At 41.0% G+C, this 21,911-nt stretch overlaps 1 protein-coding gene across 1 annotated transcript in view; it reads right to left on the bottom strand.

Moving 5' to 3' along the window:
- The window catches only part of MYO3B (myosin IIIB), a 304,584-nt gene that overhangs the window by 26,054 nt on the left and 256,619 nt on the right, over positions 1 to 21,911 (bottom strand). Inside the window, exons 31-33 of the mRNA XM_038751211.1 lie at positions 6,445 to 6,545; positions 6,024 to 6,070; positions 4,814 to 4,968 (exon numbers count right to left, since the gene is read on the bottom strand). Of these exons, the coding sequence (XP_038607139.1) occupies positions 4,845 to 4,968; positions 6,024 to 6,070; positions 6,445 to 6,545 (272 nt within the window). The 3' untranslated portion in view covers positions 4,814 to 4,844. The remainder of the gene's footprint in view (positions 1 to 4,813; positions 4,969 to 6,023; positions 6,071 to 6,444; positions 6,546 to 21,911) is intronic.

Below are 21,911 nucleotides of genomic sequence, written 5' to 3'. Positions count from 1 at the left end.
AATAAATTGTACATGTACATATTTACTACTCTATTTTGTTAATGCTGTGCATCTAGCTTTATTTCTATTTATTGTGATGACACCTGTCCACATGTTTTGTTTTGTTGTCTGTCTCCCCCTTCTAGACTGTGAGCCCATTGTTGGGTAGGGACCGTCTCTATATGTTGCTGACTTGTACTTCCCAAGCGCTTAGTACAGTGCTCTGCACACAGTAAGCGCTCAATAAATACAATTGAATGAATGAATGAATGAATTCAATATAACAATATAACAGACACTTTCCCTGCCCTCAAGGAGCTTACAGTTTAGAGGCAGAGACAGACAAGTTGACTTGTCCAAGGTTACCCAGCAAACGAGTGGCAGAACCCAGGTGCCCTGATTTCCGGGTGTACTCCCAATCAGACAGTGGTATTTATTGAGTGCTTATTATGTACAGAGTACTGTACTAAGCACTTGGGAAAGTGCAGTACAACAGCAGTGTAGATGCGATCCCTGCCCTCTAGACCACCGGCTTATATGTAGTATTAAGACTAAATTTCCCTGAATTTGTAGTTCATATTTGTGATCTGCTTCTCAGTGAAAAGAACACCCACTTGGTTCAGTGAGTCTTTGGAGATGTCAATTGTGGAAATTTGTTTAGTTCAACAACATTTTCCGAGAACACAGCTTTTTTAACTAGGTTATGCCTGGACTGTGAATTCCATCTGGGCGCTCCAACGAGGAATTCGGTTGTTGTGACTATCAAGTGTTTCCTAATCCACTGTATTAGGAGAGTTGCCTTTGAAGAACGAGGATGAAAATTTTTTGAGAGAAATTCTGGAATGAAAATGCCCCAAATTTGATTAAATTCAACCAAAATATTGCAAAATGCTTTCTCTAAAGAACGAACGTTCCATGGAAAATGCTTTTCTTCCATCTCTACCCATTGATTTTCCTGTTTGTTTACAGAGCTTTCCAAAAGCCCATTTAATGGAGAGGAAATGTAAAAGTGGTTTTGTACGCCGAGGTTTGCACAACATCCTTGAAAGCTTGCAATAAAGTAGCTTTTCATGTGTAGTGGGGGCTGGGAGGAGGAAAGGATCTAAATATACGAAACTGAAAAATCCTTTTTTTTTTTTTTTCGCTTGCGAAGTATGCTTTGTTTTTCACTCCCCAGGCTTCAGATTCATATTATTTATGGTTCTAAAGTATATTTAAAATGCCAGTCCTCACCTGAAACCAGTTTTTTTAATAGCATTTATTAAGCGCTTACTATGTGCAAAGCATTGTTCTAAGCGCTGGGGAGGTTACAAGGTGATCAGGTTGTCCCATGGGGGGCTCACAGTCTTAATCCCTGTTTTACAGATGAGGTAACTGAGGCCCAGAGAAGTTAAGCGACTTGCCTAAGGTCACACAGCTGACAATTGGCAGAGCCGGGATTTGAACCCATGACCTCTGACTCCAAAGCCCGGACTCTTTTCTACTGAGCCACGCTGCTTCTCAGTTTTGTTTGTAAGGGTCCCTGAGCTGTTGAAGACCAGAGATGAGAAACCTTACAGGACTTCTAGACTGTAAGCCCACTGTTGGGTAGGGACTGTCTCTATATGTTGCCAATTTGTACTTCCCAAGCGCTTAGTACAGTGCTCTGCACATAGTATGCGCTCAATAAATACGATTGATTGATTGATTGATTGATAACTCATAGCTAGTCACTTGCCCACATGCCCTGGGCTGGTAACCATTTCTTATCCTCGACTCATCTCTGTCATTCAATTCACATATATCTATTACCAAATCCTGTCAGTTCTATCGTCCCAGATCACTAAAATCCACCCCTTCCTTTACATCCAAACTGCTACCCTGCTGATGCAAGGACTTATCATACCTGTCTTGACTACTGCATCAGCCTCCTTGCTGACCTCCCTGATTCCTGTCTCTCCCCACTCCAGTCTACACTTCACTCTGTTGCCTGAAACATTTTTCCAAAAAAAAAAGTTCAGTCTACTGTTTGCCCAGCCACCTCAACGTCAAACAGGCTCCTCACCATCTGTTTTATACCCCTCAATCAGTTCACTCCCTCCTGCCTTCCTCACTGCTTTCCTACAAAACCCAGCCCACATACATTCCCCTAATGCCAACCCACTCATTGTACCTCGATCTCATCTATTTCACTGCCACCCCTTGTCCGCATCCTTTGTCTGACCAAAACTTTGTCCTCCTTTGTATAAAACAGACCACCATTCTCTACACCTTCAAAACCTTATGAGAAACACACCTCCTCCTAAAGGCCTTTCCTGGCTAAGCCCTCATTTCCTTACTCCTTCTCATTTCTGTGTCATCTCTGCACTTGGATCTGGAACCTCTAATTACTTGATATTAACCCCATCCTTAGCCCCACGGCACTTATGTGTTTCCATAATTTATTTTAATATCTGCCTCCCCCTCTAGGCTGAAAACTCGTGGGCAGAGAATGTGTCTACCACCTCTGCAGTAATGTTTTCTCTCAAGAGTTTAGTACAGTGCTCTTCATACAGTAAGTGTTCAATAAATAGCATTGATTGGTAGTTTTGTAATGGTAGCTGGTAACCACCTGCAGTTGGCATGTTGTTAAGAACTTGGTAAAAAAATTTTTACTTTCTAAAGATGTGCTGGGGTGGGGAGGGTGGGCTGCTAAAATTGTTAAAGGGCTGATGAATTTTGTTCCCCATTTTTCAGTCTTATGTGCAAAAATAAGAAGCTGCATGGCCTAGTGGAAAGAGCATGGGCCTAGGAATCAGAGGACCTGGGTTCTAGTTCCAGCTCTGCCACTTGTCTTTTGTGTGACTTTGGACAGGTTGCTTAACTTCTCTATGCTTCAGTTACTTCTGTAAAATGGGGATTAAGACTGTGAGCCCCATGTGGGACAGGGACTGTGTCCAATCCAGCGCTCAATCCAATTAATATATACTAATCCAGCGCTTAGTACAGTGCCTGGCACATAGTAAGCCCTTAACAAACACCACTAATATTTATGTGTATATATACATATATTTATATTAGGTGTACAGCTCTGTGTGCAGGAAACAAATGCGATACTTCTAGAATTTTGCCTCCTTATAATTAGATTAATTGTTCAGTGATAGTTTCTAACAACTACACATACAATGTCAAATATAAGCAGATTCCAATCAATTTCTGAAGTTAGTAATAGCAGAAGTACTTACTGAGCACCCACTTCATGCAGTGCCCTCAACTAGGTGAGAAGTTCATTTGCATTTGCTTTGAAAGTTTATTATATTTCCTGGTAAAAGCACAAAGAAAGGACTAAAAGTAACTTTTTAAACTTCAGGGTTTAACAACATTTGTTGGAGGTTATATTTTGTCAATGGAACAATCAAGACTTCCAGAATTGAGAGAATTCAGCAAGAAATACAATCAATTCATTCAGTCCTTTTCTGGAAATGTGCCACACTATGTGCTGAAAATATATTAGATAGCTAACCTGCAACTAACTGGGCACAGGAATAATGTGATAGGAGGGATGGTCTGGTGTTTTTGTAGTAAAAACATTTTTGAAAATTAAACTATAATCCATAAAAATGATTTTTTACATGTGAAACAGTTTGGATTCTGAGAAAATAATGAGGAATTTTCCTAGACAATACAAATTCTTATCGTGAGTGATGATACTCATTGAGATGATCAGAAGGGACATACAACATGCTCATTTTCTCAATCATCAAATCCGTGGTTTCTGAATATTGATTAAAAAAACATTGGAAACTTGTCTAAAGGCTCTAAATGTGAATTGAAAATCAGACTTCTTGGTTGGAGGACACCCCCAGAATAATTATGGTATTTATTAAACACTTACTATGTGGCAAGTATTGTGTTAAGCACTGGGGCACATCCAACATAATGAGATCGCCCACAGACCCAGTTCTACGCAGGGCTTACATCCTAAGAGGTAGGGAAAACAAGTACCTTATCCCCACTTTACAGATGAGGACACTGAGGCCTAGAAAGGTTACGTGACTTGCCCAAGGTCACAACAGGCCAGTGGAGGAGTTGGGCAACAGAACACAGCTCTCTTGACGCCCGGGTCCCAGGTAGACTTTAGGCTAAGGACAAAAGAAAAGCAGCTCTAAACTTCTTGTGTTGAAGATGTATGATGAACTTTGAAACAGGTATCTGCTACAGTTCAGTGGTCTGAAATTATTTACTGCTTACTGTTCATGACAATGTTAGTCATTAACTTCAGGTTCTCACCTCTCTGGATTCTTCCCATACTCAGGATAATAAATACTTTATAATACTCCACCCATCCCAATTTCAGTGGGTATTCATACCTACACTCCAGCACACCACTAGTAAATGATTAATTGCAGTTTTAAACTGTTACTTCCCTGATTTCAAATTATAAGCTTCAGGCATTTTTACTAACAGAGAAACATTCTTAACATTGTTAAATAACTCCGGGGAAGGAAAAGTACTCTTCAAAAGGAGTAAATTCAGAGAGATTCAGCCTTTTAAGAGTTCCCACACAATTTTTCAGAGTGGATTTTTTGTGTGTGGTTTTGAAAGCAAAAAGAGGTTTTAGGATTTTATGTTCAAATAAAGTAGGGCATGCTGAAACTCTTCTTAACACTTTAGAGTCTGGGATAACAGTGAAAATATTTATGTTCTGGAACTCCAAATTGCCAAATTAAAATAGCTGGTTTTGGAAGTAACTTGTGTCTCTTTTGCTATATTTAAGAGTGTTCAACTAGCTAGGGGAAGTCACTTTTGATCTCATATTACATGCATTTATTAAATGACTATCAGACTCAATAAGCGCTTCAGGGATTGTTCTTACCTGCATTAAACCAAGGGGCAAGAAGCAAAATTCAGATCTGAGCAAAAGATGAGACCGAAGGGTTTTGGGGGAGTGAGCTGTCTTCTTCAGGGATAGATTCCACAGCTGACAGTGATTTATAATACTCATCTTCCCCATCAAGCATTTTGATTTGGCTACAAAGAGGAAAGGAAAGCATCGTCATTGGAAAAAAGTACTGTCATCACTATCCCTAGGATGGCTAAAACGGTTTATCTTTAAATAGGATAGACTATCAATGAGGAAATCACACGGAGAATCACACTGTTAGGGTTTAGCAAGTCCAAATGGTTTCTTCATCTCTTCCCCAGTTTATAAATCAATCTCTCTCTAAATCACTTCGTAGGGAAAGCTGATGGTTTAGGAGATTGATGGCTGACTGTAGAGCCTTTCACCTCCCAGTCACACATTTATAATGGACCCAACTCAGTAGTGGCTGAAAGATGCTACCATTTGGTTTCTGTTGCTTTATGGCAAACAAATTGTCTGTTGGGTTCCCTGTGGATGCGAGTCACCCTTCTTCCTCATCTCTCACACCCAAAACTGCCATCGCCTAGCACTAATTAGCTCCTCTGCTAGCACAGGTAAAATGGGCCACAAAGCCCAAAGTGCCCGTTGACCCTGGGGGTGACATCTCCAGTTGAAGGCTGACAGATGTGGCTTGGTCAGGGAGAGGAAGGTTGCACCCTTGAGTGATAGACAGGCCATTTCTAGTTTGCGGGTAAAGGTTTTTACTCAACTTAATCCTGCTTTCAAACTAACATCACCGTCAATCACAACGGTATTTATTAAGCGCATCCTGTGTGCAGTGCCCTGTACTAAGCACTTGGGAGAGCATAATGCAAGAGTATTAACAGAAAGTGATAATAGCTATGGAGTAGATGTGTAAAAGAATGCAATAGGATGTTACCCAGGAAAAACTTGTACTTCCCAAGCACTTAGTACAGTGCTCTGCACACAGTAAGCGCTCAATAAATACGACTGAATGAATGAAAACAGTTTTCAATTTTTGCAGAAAACAGGAGAATCAGGCTGCATAGTTGCTACTACACAAAAATTGCTCCGTGTCAATAATGCAGAGCTATGTTAATTACCGACTTCTAGAAACCTCTCTAGAAAGTTTTGCCTTTTTCGTAATTTCACAAAGGACTCCTGTTTACAGTTTCTTAGAACTAAGAAGACGGATATTTACCCAAGTTTCCTTGGCTTCCTCTTACTCCCTTGATATTCTAAAGTTCCCTGTGGAGAGGGCCAAGAACACACAGTCAAAGCAGAGCAGCAAGTCGTTAATTTTTAATTCAAAGTGATTTTGTGTTGAATGCAAGCAGATGCTGATAATATCAGAAGTCACAGCATAATTTTTTTGATCAAAGCGTTCAAGTGAGCCTGATGAAGCATGCATCTTGCTCGTCTTTGATAAACCACATCAATTATTCACCGTGAAGGCAGACATCCTGACATGAAAGCAACAGATAAAGAGCACAAGCACATGTTCAAGGCGAAAGCCGAGGAACGTGGGGGTGGGGCTGGAGGGGTTGGAACAGGTATTAATAACAGAATTATTAACTGGAAACAAAGCCAGTAAAACAGCTTTATGGCCACTTTGAACTCACATTTAACTGGTTATAGTACATGTTGTCCTCAGGGCTATTCAGCATTTTGGGCTGCTGACATCTTCGACGAGATGTTCTCAGCTTCTGGTCAAGATAGTTTTCTGAACAGTTAGAAAATAAAACTTAGTGATCTGCTCTACCAGGTAATGAGAACATTTTTTTAATTATAAACATTCAATAAATTTAACAGCTACGACCCAAAGTAGTACTATGTTCTAAGTGAATGAAGGATTGGTAGAGGTTTTGCACCTCTTTTGGTGAAAAGCTGTTTTTAAAAAATCAGGTGTAGCAAACACTTTTCTTTATCATCTCCACCATCTTCCTTTACTTAATCAGGAGCCATTAACAGTGGAAGCAAAATTTTGTGGTCCTTCTTGGTAGCAAAGAAAATCCTGGTTAGTGGACATCAGCCAGATTTTGTACTACTGAGAAAGCAGCTTTCAGGCAACACAGATTAGATCAATGTGGAATATGCTGATTTAAAACAATTTGCAAAACACTATATAATGGGAATTTAAAGCCATCTGGAGCCCACACATTATAGTTTGGGGAAGAAGGAAATCTTTTAGCAGGAGGGATTTTAAGGAAATTTGGCTTGAACTGATAGCTGAAATGCTTTGAAAATACCATTGATCTGTATAATCTATGGAGTGGTGGACAGGATGGGAGAGAGAAAAGGGTTTGACTGAACTTCAGAAGTGAGAAGTTACTTCCTATGAGTCCTGTACTCAGAACACTCCACAAGGAAAAACTTCTAAAAGAATGCCCAACAGAAAAATTTCAGCAGATAAAAGTAGTAATGATTCATTTCCTTTAGAAGAGAGGAAATTGTCAGAGAATCTGATGTCCTTTTGTGGCATATTTGAACAATATTTGAAACATAATCAGTGACAGAATTTTGCCCACACAAAGTAAATACTAGAATGGAACACAATTTTCCTCTAAACCTATGTACAGGATTGCATAGCCTAGGGAATCGGGTGTCTTTTACCCAGACCAAGACTGCATGTTTCTTTATTGAGTCATCGGGCTGATTTATAAATTCGTGTTTTTTCAGTGAAATAGTACTATTATCTACCTGGAAAAGTTTCAAATTTTTATTTATGGTGTTCACTTATAAAATTTACAAAAATAGTGAAGAAATACTTAATGAATGATAAACTCAGAAACTGCATTATGTCAGCTTCAACCTAGAAATTAAATGCTAAACTATCTTTTTATTGAAGTTTTCCCTTCATGAGAAACAAGCCACCATCTCATTCTTTTTAAAGGGAAAGATTTAAAATTTCAGTACTAAAGGATCACAACTTTCTAGTGTCAATGTTTTCTTTGTCTGCATGTCCCTCTCTGAAATAAAAATAAATGAGGAGGTGCGACAATTTCAATATCTTGGTTTGTACATGTGCTCTGAAAATACTAAGCAAAGTGTACCAAAGGAATAAATAAATATAAATTTAATGATAAACTTTATCCCTATAAAATAGTCATTCTGTCCAACCACTCCAAGGAGTTTTCAATCACCCCTGCTCTTGTCTGAGGAGCTGGTTGAAAAAACATCACTACTCCAAGCCTTTCTGAGAGACGAAGAGGGTCAGGATACCCTTTAAGTCAGTGGTGGGGACAGAAATATCTAGTTAGTTCTGTTCTCTGAGCATGAGACTATACTGCCTAAGCAACTTTGTAGAATTTTCATAAATAGGAGCAGGCAAGATTGATTTCCAACCTCTGAGAGCAGTAAGTCATCTTCGTGGGCAGGGATGGTGTCGACCTACTCTATTGCACTGTACTGTTCCTCCCCTTCAAGGCCCTACTGAGAGCTCACCTCCTCCAGGAGGCCTTCCCAGACTGAGCCCCTTCCTTCCTCTCCCCCTCATCCCCCTCTCCATTCCCCTCATTTTACCTCCTTCCCTTCCCCACAGCACCTGTATATATGTATATATGTTTGTACATATTTATTACTCTATTTTTATTTATTTTACTTGTACATATTTATTCTATTAATTTTATTTTGTTAGTATGTTTGGTTTTGTTCTCTGTCTCCCCCTTTTAGACTGTGAGCCCACTGTTGGGTAGGGACTGTCTCTATATGTTGCCAACTTGTACTTCCCAAGCGCTTAGTTTAGTTTTAGTTTTGTTCTCTGTCTCCCCCTTCTAGACTGTGAGCCCACTGTTGGGTAGGGACTGTCTCTGTATGTTGCCAACTTGTACTTCCCAAGCGCTTGGTACAATGCTCTGCACACAGTAAGCGCTCAATAAATATTGATTGATTGATTGATTGATACTCTCCCAAGTACTTAGTATTTATTACGGAGAAGCAGCGTGGCTCAGTGGAAAGACCACGGGTTCGGAAGTCAGAGGTCATGGCTCCTAATCCTGTTTCTGCCACATGTCTGCTGTGTGACCGTGGGCAAGTCATTTCACTTCTCTGAGCCTCAGTTACATCATCTGTAAAATGGGGACTAAGATTAAGACTGTGAGCCCCATGTGGGACAACCTGATTACTTTGTATCCCCCCCCAGCACTAAGAACAGTGCTTAACACATAGTAAGTGCTTACCAAATGCCATCATTATTATTACGGTGCTCTATCCACGGTAAGCACTCGGTAAATACCACAGAAGGATACAGGAACAGCTGATGCACAGCTGGCTAGAGAACAGCACTCCAGGGTTAAATACCAATATCTTGGTGTTAACTCATGAAGATGCATGAAAGGTGTCCATTCAATATTTTATTAATAACCTAATCAGAGAAATCAAGAACATCCTTATAAAATTGGCAGATGATTCTTAGTTGGGCAGGATTAAGAAAACTATGGAACACAGGAATAAATTCCAAGAAAACAGATTAAACTGGAGAATTGATTATATCTCCCACTGTTGGGAAAGTTCCAAAAAATCACCAGCCCACGCAAAGTGACTGCTAGCCCACCATCTCCCACAGAAGTTCTCTGATGTTAACGACAATAAAATTAGTGAAACCATCGTTCTTTTGGACTTGCCCAGTATAAATTTACGCACCCGAGCAATCAGTAAGTAGGTATTTTCTATATTCTCTTAATAACTTCTCTGGGCCTCAGTACCTCATCTGGAAAATGGTTTTTACTTTTACTTGTACTTATTTACTTTACTTATTTTATTTTGTTAATATGTTTTGTTTTGTTCTCTGTCTCCCCCTTCTAGACTGTGAGCCCACTGTTGGGTAGGGACCATCTCTATATGTTGCCAACTTGTACTTCCCAAGTGTTTAGTACAGTGCTCTGCACACAGTAAGTGCTCAAGAAATAGGATTGAATGAATGAATGCATAAAAACAGGTGAACTTCAGTTATGACTAGAGCTGGGTATTGCTCTTAGGAATGAAAACCAAAAAACATAATTCGAGACAGAAGAAGACTGACTAGGCAGAAGTAACGGGCAGCGTAGCTCAGTGGAAAGAGCACGGGCTTTGGAGTCAGAGGTAATGGGTTCAAATCCCAGCTCCGCCAATTGTCAGCTGTGTGACTTTGGGCAAGTCACTTAACTTCTCTGTGCCTCAGTTCCCTCTTCTGTAAAATGAGGATTAAGACTGTGAGTCCCACGTGGGACAACCTGATCACCTTGTATCTCCCCAGCACTTAGAACAGTGCTTTGCACATAGTAAGTGCTTAACAAATACCATTATTCAGCGCTTAGAACAGTGCTTTGCACATAGTAAGCGCTTAATAAATGCCATTAATTAACTAATTAATTAAGTACAGCACAAGTAAGCAGTGTGTAATGGTTGATCAGAACTGAAATTAAGTCAGCAGTACAATACTGTTATTAACATGGCAGCAGGCCATTCAAGGCTGCTAAGGATGAGCCTTCTGCTCATCCGCTTCTAGACCCGATAATGTTAGAAAAGTGAGTTTATGCATTACCATCCAAGCTCATTTTACAAATAAATTTCTTTGGGGGACTCTTTCTGAAGCAAGGAGGGGAATTTGGGACTATGCCTACCAAAGCTCTCCTACATTATTAATATTAATGATTATTAATCAGTCAACTTCTCTGTCCATCATAGCATCCACCTCCTCTCCTCAAGATTCAAGATGTTTAGGCAGTCCAGAGATTTTGCTTAGTTTTTAATCTACCCTTACTCAAGACATTATTCTGCTGCTCTTTATGGTTCAGGGAAGCTACAAAGGTAATCTGCATCGCAGGAAGAACCACAGGAGCAGCTCAGCACGGCACATCAGTGAATCCAAACATGGTGCCTGGTTAGTATCAGACCCAGGTCTTGGTTGTTCCATGTTGACATTTTTGTTATAGCTAATTAATGTCACTTTTGCACTCTGCACAGCTTGGACGATCATAGAAGAACTTTCCATTTCATCTGTAATTCATACCATGGGGTAGAAGCTCGAGAATAGTACTTTATAGGAGGACCCAAAGGGGTGAATATCAGATGAATGGAAACACCAGGAGAACATAAGAACTTACAGAAGATACATAAGATACATAACATACATAAGAACTTAGAACGAGCAGTAGATGAACTCTGGAGAAATAAAGATCTCATTTCACATAAATATTCCAAATAATAAAAAGTAAAACAAAGGAAAAGAAAACAAACACAACAACAACCAAAAACACATGCCTAATCTACATAATTGCTTCTAAGCAGAGTGTTTTTCAGAAATTTCCACAAGGCATCAGCACTCCCGAGACATTAGTTTTTACCCAGATTCACCTTTCATCTGAAAAGGAGTTTTACTAGATCAGAGTTAGCTTTCCAGCTTACCACTTATTCGTGGGATAAACTTGGGAAACCCAGAGAACATCTCCATTCCTCTAGGAATGGAAATTGGAGATCATATTATTTCAAATTCACAAATTGTTTCTTTTAGACCATTAGAGATTATTTATCTACTCTTATGCTGGGAGAGGGAAAGAAGGAGAGAGCCTGGGCTGGGGATAAGAAGAAACTGAAATCTACTCAGTTTTTAGTCAGTCAATCATATTTATTGAGTGCTTACTGTGTGCAGAGCATGTACTAAGCAGTAGGGAGGGTATGTTATAAAAATAAACCAAAACATTCTCTGTCCACAGTGATACCTCAGCTTCCTTGAACTCTCGCTAGCCAGGTTGGGGCAGTGAATTGCGAGAAGTGGGAAGTGGAGAGCGCTTAGTACAGTGCCCTGAACACAGTAAGCACTCAATAAATATGATTGAATGAATGGAGAGGAATGCAAGACCTTCACCGCCACATCCCTGTTTCCCCTTCTGCCAGATCCGGGGCATCAATCAATGAATCAATCAATAGCATTAATGTAGTGCCTGCTGTGTACACACTCTATACTAAGCACTTGGAAGAGCAAAACAGAATTGGAAACTCAGAGAGCCTTGAATTCTAAGTCCATTTCTGTCCCTGTCAGTCTCACCTTGATTAAATCACACCTCATCTTGTCCGTCTCCTCATGGGGTAATAATACTTGTTGTTCCCTTATAGAGACTGCGCTGGCAAATATATTTTAAAAGTACTGACAACTGTACAAAGTTTAGCATGGATCATTTTTGGATGTGAGTGCAGTGGAGTTTGCATGGTAAATGGGTGGAGAAAGGAATGCATCAGAAACGGAAAAGGGGAGCATTAACCAAAAATGAGTCTATGATCTAGTTTCTCATTAAATGAGTGAAGTGTCAAAGAAAACATGCAGAAGTAATGATAAGTGAAGATTAAAATTCTTACAACTCAAGAGTTCCAGTTCCAAAATGCGAACTGGGTGCAAAAACCCTGTTAAAGTTTAAACTGCAATGAGTAATGTTCAGCTAAATGCTCATCTTGGAAAGTCCTTGGAGAAATTTCCGAAGAATTACACAGGAGGAAACTATTGGCAACTGTATTAAAAAATACACACAGAAGAAAAATCCCAAAGATTTATCAAAACAAAGTCGGAAGAATCATCAAAGATCTTCTTAGAGCAAGAATATGGCCTGCGTAACTTGAAGAAAACAACTTCCCAGCTGTTCTCTCATCTGTAAAATGGGGATTGAGACTGTGAGCCCATGTGGGACAGCGACTGTGTCTAACCCAATTTACTTGTACCCACCTCAGCACTTATTACAGGGCCTGGCATGTAGTATGCACTTAACAAATACCACAATTATTATTATTATTGTTAATAATAATAAAAAAATAAACAAATGATTAGAAAAATAAACAAATGATTGCCCTTGTCAAATACTACATCATAAGGAGACAGTATATTTACAGAGGAAAAAACACTGCCTCCATATGATGTAGGATTTGACAAGGGCAATCATTTGTTTATTTTTCTAAAAGGTAATCACTTTGAACTGAGAACCGAATATCCATGTTTGCGGTTTAAACTAGCTTCCTCTCCATTTAATCAATCAATAGTACTTACTGAGCAATTACAGTGTGCACAGCACTGTACTAAGTACTTGGGAGAGTACAACAGAAGTAACAGAAATGATCTCTACCCTCAAGGAGATTGCAATTTATTGGGGAGACAGGAGCTAAAATAAATTACAGAAAGGATTATTATTATTATTATTATTCTGCTGCTCTTTATGGTTCAGGGAAGCTACAAACGTAATCTGCATCGCAGGAAGAGCCCCACGAGTGGCTCAGCACGGCACATCAGTGAAACCAAACATGGTGCCTGGTTAGTTTCAGACCCAGGTCTTGGTTGTTCCATGTTGACATTTTTGTATAGCTAATTAATGCCACTTTTTCATTTTGCACAGCTTGGATGGTCATAGAAGACCATGCACAGGTATGTGCATATTTTCTCTGAGGAGCTGGGTATATTTAAGTACTTAGGTTGTATGCAAGTGCTGAAGCAGCAACTGAGGAAGATAGAAGGTGGGGAGATGAGAAACTAATTGGGGAAGACCTCCTAGAAGAAACGTGGCTTCAGAGAGCAGTGGTCCTTGGAATGTGATAAGGGAGGGGTTTCCAGGCATGAGGGAGGGTGTGAGCAAAAAGTCGGCGGTGGTAGAGAAGAGAAAAAGGGAGTGTCAGGGCAGTTTAGCTTGGACTTCCTAAACTGATATATACTCATTTCTAGTCATTGTGAGGGTGGTCCTCATCCTGCGAGGACTTCTTTGATTTGACTTTTAGCTGTATGAATATGAAGTGCGAAAATCAGATATTGTTTATTGGACTGGATAACGAAATTGTATTAACATATGCTCCCCAATGGATAGCCCAGAAATAATTTCATGATGGTCCTGGGGATGACACCTGTCTCCAGGCCAAGGAGGGCAGTGCCAACTGGCATCATCTCACCCCTCATAACTAATGCTTCACTCTCCCCACAAGAGATGTGGTCCAGCAGAGAGAGGTTAAGTGGGGTAGGGAGTGAGTCTGGCTGGGGGTCGTTGGCAATCAAGGACTGGGATAAAAATGCAGCAGGAGGTTAAGGGTCTCTGGCTGGCTTTGCTCTGTGCACCATCTGGACTCCTCAAAAAGCCTGCAAATCTCTGGTATCCAAACTTTGCTATTCATTCATTCATTGTTTATTGAGTGCTTACTGCATGCAAAGCACTGTACTAAGCACTCGGGAGAGTACAATATAAGGATACACAATGCCCACAATGAGTTTACAGTCTAGAGCTATGGCTGGAGGCCCTTTCCATGGGGAGCAACCTCCCATGTTTGATGATGAACCAAAGGACCATGGGCATAGTCCTTTGGCTTCATCTCCCTTTGGTTGATAACACAGCAGAGCTGAAAAAGTGGCTGCAAGGGATCCAGAAGTGAATTCAGGGTGACTTCTTCAACACTATCCATGTCTTCAATGGCTGTGTCATGGCCACCAGCCTTTCTGAATGATTAAAATCATATTTATTGAGCACTTACTGGGTGCAGAGCACTGTACAAAGTGCTTGGCAGAGTACAATACAATAGAGTTGGTAGACATGATCCCTGCTCACAAGGAGCTTACAGTTTAGAGGGAGAAACAGACATCAAAGTAAATTATGGCTAGGGGAAATGGAAGAGTATTAAGGATATGTTCCTAATTGCTGTGGGGCTTGGGGTGAGGTAAATATCAAAGTGCTTAAGGGCTGCAGATCCAAGTGCATAGGTCATGAAGAAGGAAGGGCAAATAAGGGAAATGAGGGCTTAGACAGGGAAGGCCTCTTACAGAGAATGTGATTTTAGAAGGGCTTTGAAGGTGGGGAGACTGGTGATCTGTGGGAGGGAGATCGGGGCCAGAAGGAAGATATGGGCAAGCGGTTGGCAGCGAGACTAGAGGTCAAGGTACAGTGAGAAGGTTGGCATTACAGGACCAAAGGGTGCAGACTGGATTGTAGTTGGAGATCCATGAGGTAAGGGAGGAGGGGGAAAGCTGATTAAGTGCCTTAGAGTCGATGGCAATAATTTTATAATTGTTTACACCGGGAAAAAATGAATATGATCTCTAGAAGTGGCACTGCTCTTTTTTTAATTAGGCTCAGATTGCTTTTGTGGTGAGTGACCCCCCCCCACGTATATGTAAATAGATATACTGTATATATATATACGCACACACACACATATGTATTTATAAAACTACCTCACTTTATAAAACCCTAATTATAATTACTTTAAAAATAATCTTTATACAGATGCATATGCACTATCCAAAGTGGAACTGAAAAAATCTGTGTGCCACAAGCATCTATTTATATACAGTATATCTGTAAAGAGTCGGTTTTGCAGCAAAAGTGCCTGTTTGGCCTGTTCTTTCCCAAAGGGCCACTCTATTACTGATTCCTGCAGGCCATATGGGTTGGTTTTCTGCTGTTGTTTCTTAGCAATGAACATTTTTGCTTCGTTACTTGAACCTGTAGTTCTGTGGGTCTTTAAAATATTTCCCTACCTACCCTTCAAGACCAGGTGACTGAATCCAGTTTGTCAAAAAGCAGCAGCCTGAGAATTCTGTCATTATCGCTTCTTTACACCTGCTCGGCTCTGGAGTTGTGTTTCAGGAAAAATTACTTCAATGATGTTGGGCCAGCTGTGTTCCAGGATCTCTCTGGTGGTTTTTCTCTGCCACTGATACTAAGTTCAGCTTATACTCCTCCAAGTGAAGCACAAAACAATTCTTTAAAAAATTGTAGAATTAGAACACCCAAAACGTCATTTGGTTTATTACATAGTGTCTAGGTGTCTTCCCCTACATGATCCTAGTAATGACCAAATTTTCATTCTGTCTTGTCTCCCAAATGGACAAGCTAGGGATTAAAATCTAAACCCAAAACACCTATGAGATACGAGATGAAGAAACACAAGTGAAGTACCTGGTGGACCATCATTAAAAAAGTCAACGTGCTGCTTTTAGTGCTTTTACCAAGCGCTTAGTACAGTGCTTTGCACACAGTAAATGCTCAATAAATACGATTGAATGAATGGAGCTGTGATGTATTTACAAAATACTGCATAAAAAGGTTGGAAAGGAGTCCTATTCTGTGTGTCAAACCTTATTCAGGTGGCCTTAAGACTAAGATAAAGGCTGTGAAGAAACTGGGGCTCATTAGGGAAGTAGTGTGGCCTAGTGGAAAGAGCTTGGGCCTGGGAGCCAGAGGACTTGGATTCTAGTCGCAGTTCTGCCTCTTGTCTGCTGTGTGGCCTTGAGCAAATCACTTCACTTCTCTGTTCCTCAGTTACCTCATCCGTAAAATGGGGATTAAATCCTACTCCCTCTCCTACTTCGACTGTGAGCCCCACGTGGGACAGGACGGTGTCCAACCGGATTGACTTGTATTTACCCCAGCACTTAGTACAGTGCTTGGCATGCAGTAAGTGCTTAACAAGTATAATTTAAAAAATGTAAGTGAATGAAAAGGGGATCTTATGGGAAAAGGACAAAGGAACTGGAGTTGTATACGCTAGCTAGAGGTAACATAACAATAATTGTCTTCAAAGGTTGCTCTCCAGGTCCACACACAACAGAACAAGGGTAAACAACTTTTACCAGAGAAGGGATCTTACTAACTTCCAGGATAGTAAAACTCCCGACTATGTTACTAAGGGAAGTTGTGGAGTCTCAATCCCTGGAGATATTTACGAAAATAAAAGACAACCATCTGTCCTGGAGGGTTAAGCTAGCAGGAGGTTGACTCAGATGATCTCCTGCAGTTCCTTCCAACTCTGTGACTATTATTTGAGACACTGTTCCTTTATTAATCAGCCACACCCAGATATGCTAGTCTGAGTTTTCAGAAATTTAGCAACTGCATCTCTAATTGCAGGGATCAGTGACAAACATAGCTTACTCAGTGAATTACAGGAAATGTTTGCAATCCTGATTTGAGTTTGTCATGTCTCTGGCCAGGGACACTCTGAACATCTGATGGGGGTTACTGGATAGGGGCAAGACAATGTGGATTGGGCCTCCAGTGTCATGGAGAGGGGTGTCAATGTCTGGAGACGGACTCCCTAAAAGGCATGACCTTGGCGGAGCTGCACTGGTTGAACATTCCCCTTAATGAAGTCAAGGACATGCCTATTTTGAGATAAAGGCCTCATTCTTCACAAAGCAGGGAGGGCTGTATGGCTTCTTAGTCACTAAGTATGTCTGAGTCAGTGAAACTATTGGGAACTGCAAGCAGTGTCTTAGTGGAGGCTGACAGTAAATCCCATCTTTTCAGTCTCCATATACAATGGACAAACACTAGAGAGCTTAATGTAGAAAAAAAATTCTCTAGCCATAGCAGAAGCATTACACTTCAGGCCCCACCAGTCATATTTGATGTTCATTCAATCGTATTTGAGCGCTTACTGTGTGCAGGGCTCTGTACTAAGTGCTTGGAAAATACAATTCCAAAGTAAAGTACAATTCCACATGCTAAAACAAGGCTGCTCAGGAGACTATTTGTGCATTAAACCCATCACTTGAAACGTTGCTTAACTGCTAGAAGGGCCTTCTTCCCTCCAACATGCTTAGGAATCTGAATGGTTGATGTGAACTTCATGAAATGGTTCACAAACTGGAGACAACAGTAGAAACATCTGCCCCAAGCCAATTTTTGAGAAAACTACTACCGGCAAAAATGACTTCAGACAGAAAGTAACTTTTGCTTCAACTATTCAAATATTTCAGGATGTTTTACTTTACAAAAATTCTAATTCTATAGTACTTGGTTTAGAACAGAATATTGTAAACAGAATATATTGTCAATCATGAAGAATTGTATTAAAGGCAGGAGAGCTGGGTGTTGGTCCCAGCTGGACTCTCTCTGGGCAATTTTGGTCAGTCCCAATTTTTCTGTCTTCTGTTCTTCTGCAAAGAGGGACTAATGCTAGCTACAGTGCAGGGATGTAATGAGCATTATTAATATGGTATTTGTAAACCTTCATTGAACCATACTGATCATGTATACTGACTTGAATGTACTCTCCCAACCATTTAGTTCAGCACTCTGCACACAGCAAGTGCTCAATAAATACTATGGATGGACTGATTGATTGATAGCCATTTGCAGTTTCCCTCCCAAGGAGCGACAGGGGGAGACCCTCATATGTTCAATATCCAGAAAAACGGAAGGAGAAAGAGCTAAAGACTACAGTGTAATGAGCCATTCATGAGGATTTCATTTATTATTCATAAATTAAACAAATAAAAATGATTCATTACTTAGGAAGTGTGAGCAAGAGCCCTGGCAAACATACTGGTGATTTCCAACTTACATTACATAAACATGAAAGTACAACTCTTCATTATGGCCAAATACTAGCACAGATTTCTGGGATCTCACCAAACTTCTCAAGGTCCATATTCATGAAAATTTAAGCACTGTCTAAAACATGTTAATTTGTTCTTTGTTTATTTCTTTGCTTGCCAGACTGATTTATTCCAAAGGACTCTGATTCTCAAGCTCTAATATACTGATCAGGCCCCAGTGCAGCATGAAGACTGCTTGGGGAGAAGATTGTGGTAGAGAACAAAAATCATTTTTGCTCTTATTCAGCTTTCCTCAGACTACACATGTCTTTGAGAAGATGACAGTAGTGCACTGGGGCCCATTCAGACAGGGCAGTGGTGACTGCAGATGCTGTCTAGCTTACGTGAGTTGGGTTTCTAGCTGCTGCTGCTGCAGCCCTGATCACAACCTCACAACCCTGACCCCAAACTCAATTCAAACCACACGCAGGATTTAGGGTACAGTCGTTTTTCAGGCCCAGGCCAGGGCCTGAGATTTGGGAGGGTCTCACCATCGTTATCAACAGCATTAACAGAGGGCTTGCAGTATGCCGAGCACTGTGGCACAAAATGTGGCACTCCTGGATATCTTAAACAAGTATTTAAATTGGCTGCTTGGAGTTTCACTTGGCCTTTCTGCTCCTGTACCCCTTGAGTCCCCCCTTTTCCTCTCCTCCTCCTCCCCTCCCCATCGCCACCTCCACCCTACCCCCTTCCCTTCCCCACAGCACTTGTGTATATTTGTACATATTTATTACTCTATTTTATTAATGATGTGCATATAGCTATGATTCTCTTTATTCTGATGGTATTGACACCTGTTTACTTGTTTCTATTGTCTGTCTCCCCCTTCTAGACTGTGAGCCCGTCGTTGGGTAGGGACTGTCTCTATATGCTAATCAATCAATCAATCGTATTTATTGAGAGCTTACTGTGTGCAAAGCACTGTACTAAGCGCTTGGGAAGTACAAATTGGCAACATATAGAGACAGTCCCTACCCAACAGTGGGCTCACAGTCTAAAAGTCTAATATGTTACCAACTTGTACTTCCCAAGCGCTTAGTACAGTGTTCTGCACACAGTAAGCGCTCAATAAATATGATTGATTGACTGATTGGGTAGGGACCATCTCTGTTGGCGATTTGTACTTCTCAACCACTTAGTACAGTGCTCTGCACACAGTAAGCACTCAATAAATACGATTGAATGAATGAATGAATATTCTAAAAAAAAAAAAGAAACCGTGAAATGTCCTAAAACAGCAGTAAGAAACCAGAATAATCCATCATCTGGGTAAACTGAGACTTGAGCATGGACTATAACTGCATGTACTAGAACATTTAATTGGGCTAAAGTTATTTCCTTGGTAAGTGTGATTTGTGGTTAAATAATTTTCGACGATATAGTTCTAATTCCATGTCATTCATAAGAATTGATAGTATCTCCTAACAAAAGGGATGGTCGAGTCTCAGTCATAAGATTTCCGGCCTGAAAACCTGCACAAAGAAATTGTAGTGAGAGTGGTTTGTGTGGTGTGAATCAGTCAATGGTATTTATGACTGATTGATTCAAGGCCCTACTGAGAGCTCACCTCTTCCAGGAGGCCTTCCCAGACTGAGCCCCTTCCTTCCTCTCCCCTTCGTCCCCCTCTCCATCTCCCCCATCTTACCTCCTTCCCTTCCCCACAGCACCTGTATATACGTATATATGTCTGTACATATTTACTACTCTATTTATTTATTTATTTATTTTACTTGTACATATCTAGTCTATTTTATTTTGTTAGTATGTTTGGTTTTGTTCTCTGTCTCCCCCTTTTAGACTGTGAACCCACTGTTGGGTAGGGACTGTCTCTATATGTTGCCAACTTGTACTTCCCAAGTGCTTAGTACAGTGCTCTGCACACAGTAAGTGCTCAATAAATACGATTGATTGATTGATTTACTGAGCGCTTATTGTGTGCAGAGCACTATACTAAGCACTTGGAAAATACAATACAATAGAGCTTAGCGACTACAGGGGGAAACAGCCACTAACCGAAATTACAGATAGGGAGCCCCCCTTGAGAGAGTGCCAGACATGTTCCTGTTGGGACATGAGGTGCAACACGCAAGTATAGGGGCAGGTGTACAGCGCATTGCGAAGCGTCTGCAAAGGATTTTTAATGTACAGGATCCATTTTCAGCTAAAGTGACTGCAGCGTGGTTCCATAACCAAGCAAGTGGTTGCCCTTGTAGCCGCTGAATTCTTTGCTACCTGCACTGACCAGCTATCTTTCAGGATTCCTGCTGCATCTTTCCCCCCTTGCAACATCCCTAGGTAGTTCTTGTCAGAAACTTTCACCACTGGTGGCACAGCTCTGGATGGCAAAGGCAGGACTCGGACCCAGCTATCCTGACTGTAAGAGGTGGGCTTTTCAATCAGTCAATAGCATGTCCTGAGCAGCTACAGTGTGCAGACACTGCAGAGCACTTAGTAGGCTATAAGAAATTAAGTGAACATAATCCCTGCCCTTAATGAGTTTACAATTTAGCAGGGGAGGCAGACACTAAAATGATTTCCAGGCTGGAGGAAGGAGAAGGGGAAAAGTTGAGTAGGATATGTAGGGTATGTCTGAAAGTGCCACAAGATGCTGTACAGTAATCTGCACACAGTAAGCGCTCAATAAATACGATTGATGATGATGATGATGATGCTGTGTGCACAGCAGTCTTTTAAGGGCAGCAGAAGTGCTTAAATGGTAGTTGGGAGGATATAAGCAAGGGAGATGTGCAATCAATTAAAGAAGGCCTTCCGGAGGAGATGTGATTTCAGAAGGGTTTTGAAAATGGAGAGAGCTGTGGTCTGTCAGATTTGAAAGGATGGGAAAGCTCCAGGCACGGAGGAGAGCATGAGCAAGAGGTTGGTGGTAGCAGAGATTACAAGGAGGCATAATGAGTAGGTAGGTTGTCTTGAGGGAATGAAGAGGATGATCTGGGATGTAGTGGAAGAAAAGCGTGGACAGATGGTGGGAGAAAGAAGTCAAGGTCAGGAGATTTTGTATGTACCAACAGCAGGGCTTTATGGGAAGTGCTTAACATTAAATGATAAAACTGGATAAGCAACAGTTAAGCTCTGGACCCTATTCAGACCTAGCCTCCCTGGATGAGGCAAATATTGTTTGAAAAATAGCAGCAGCCTATCGAAACAGATCTAGCACGGTGAAGGAAAAGGAATGAAACTACATAGGCTGGATGAAAGGACTGTTTGAAAGGTTCACTAAAGAAGATCTTTGAGGTCTAGATAGTGGACAACAACAGCGGAAGTAGTAAGGCCAACCTGATGGGTAGTAATTGGAAATAGGGAGGCACTGCTTGATGGAAAGCTTCAGAAGTTAGAGGTAGCACTTCAATAAATAGTTTCAAGTTCTACTCAGCCAGAAGGCAGAATTTGCTGTGGTGGCACTGGAGCTACCAATTGCACATGTGGATTGTTGTGCTATCAGTGTGTTGTGTCAATTCTGTAAATTACAAACATTCTGCGGGTGAGCAGTTATGCATGCGCATATGGCAACACTTTTTAAAAGCTGCAAATGACTAATAAATTCCTCCAGTTGGGCACCTCCTTGGATTGCTGGTGGGAGCAGGAGAGGAAAGAGAAGCATCCAAAGTCCCTTCTCCCCTGCCTGCTCCAGGCTGGAAGTGCTTATTGATGCTTCCTGCTGCTTCCCGTTAGAGAAACCGTGTGCAGGCATCCTGGAAATCTCCGGAAAACTAACCTGGTAGAGGCACTTCTAGCCCAGGGCTGGGTTGC

This window comes from Tachyglossus aculeatus, chromosome 9, assembly GCF_015852505.1.
Source record: "Tachyglossus aculeatus isolate mTacAcu1 chromosome 9, mTacAcu1.pri, whole genome shotgun sequence".
NCBI lineage: Eukaryota > Metazoa > Chordata > Mammalia > Monotremata > Tachyglossidae > Tachyglossus > Tachyglossus aculeatus.
The sequence above is the reverse complement of the archived record's forward strand: the minus strand, read 5'-3'. Positions and strand labels throughout refer to the sequence as shown.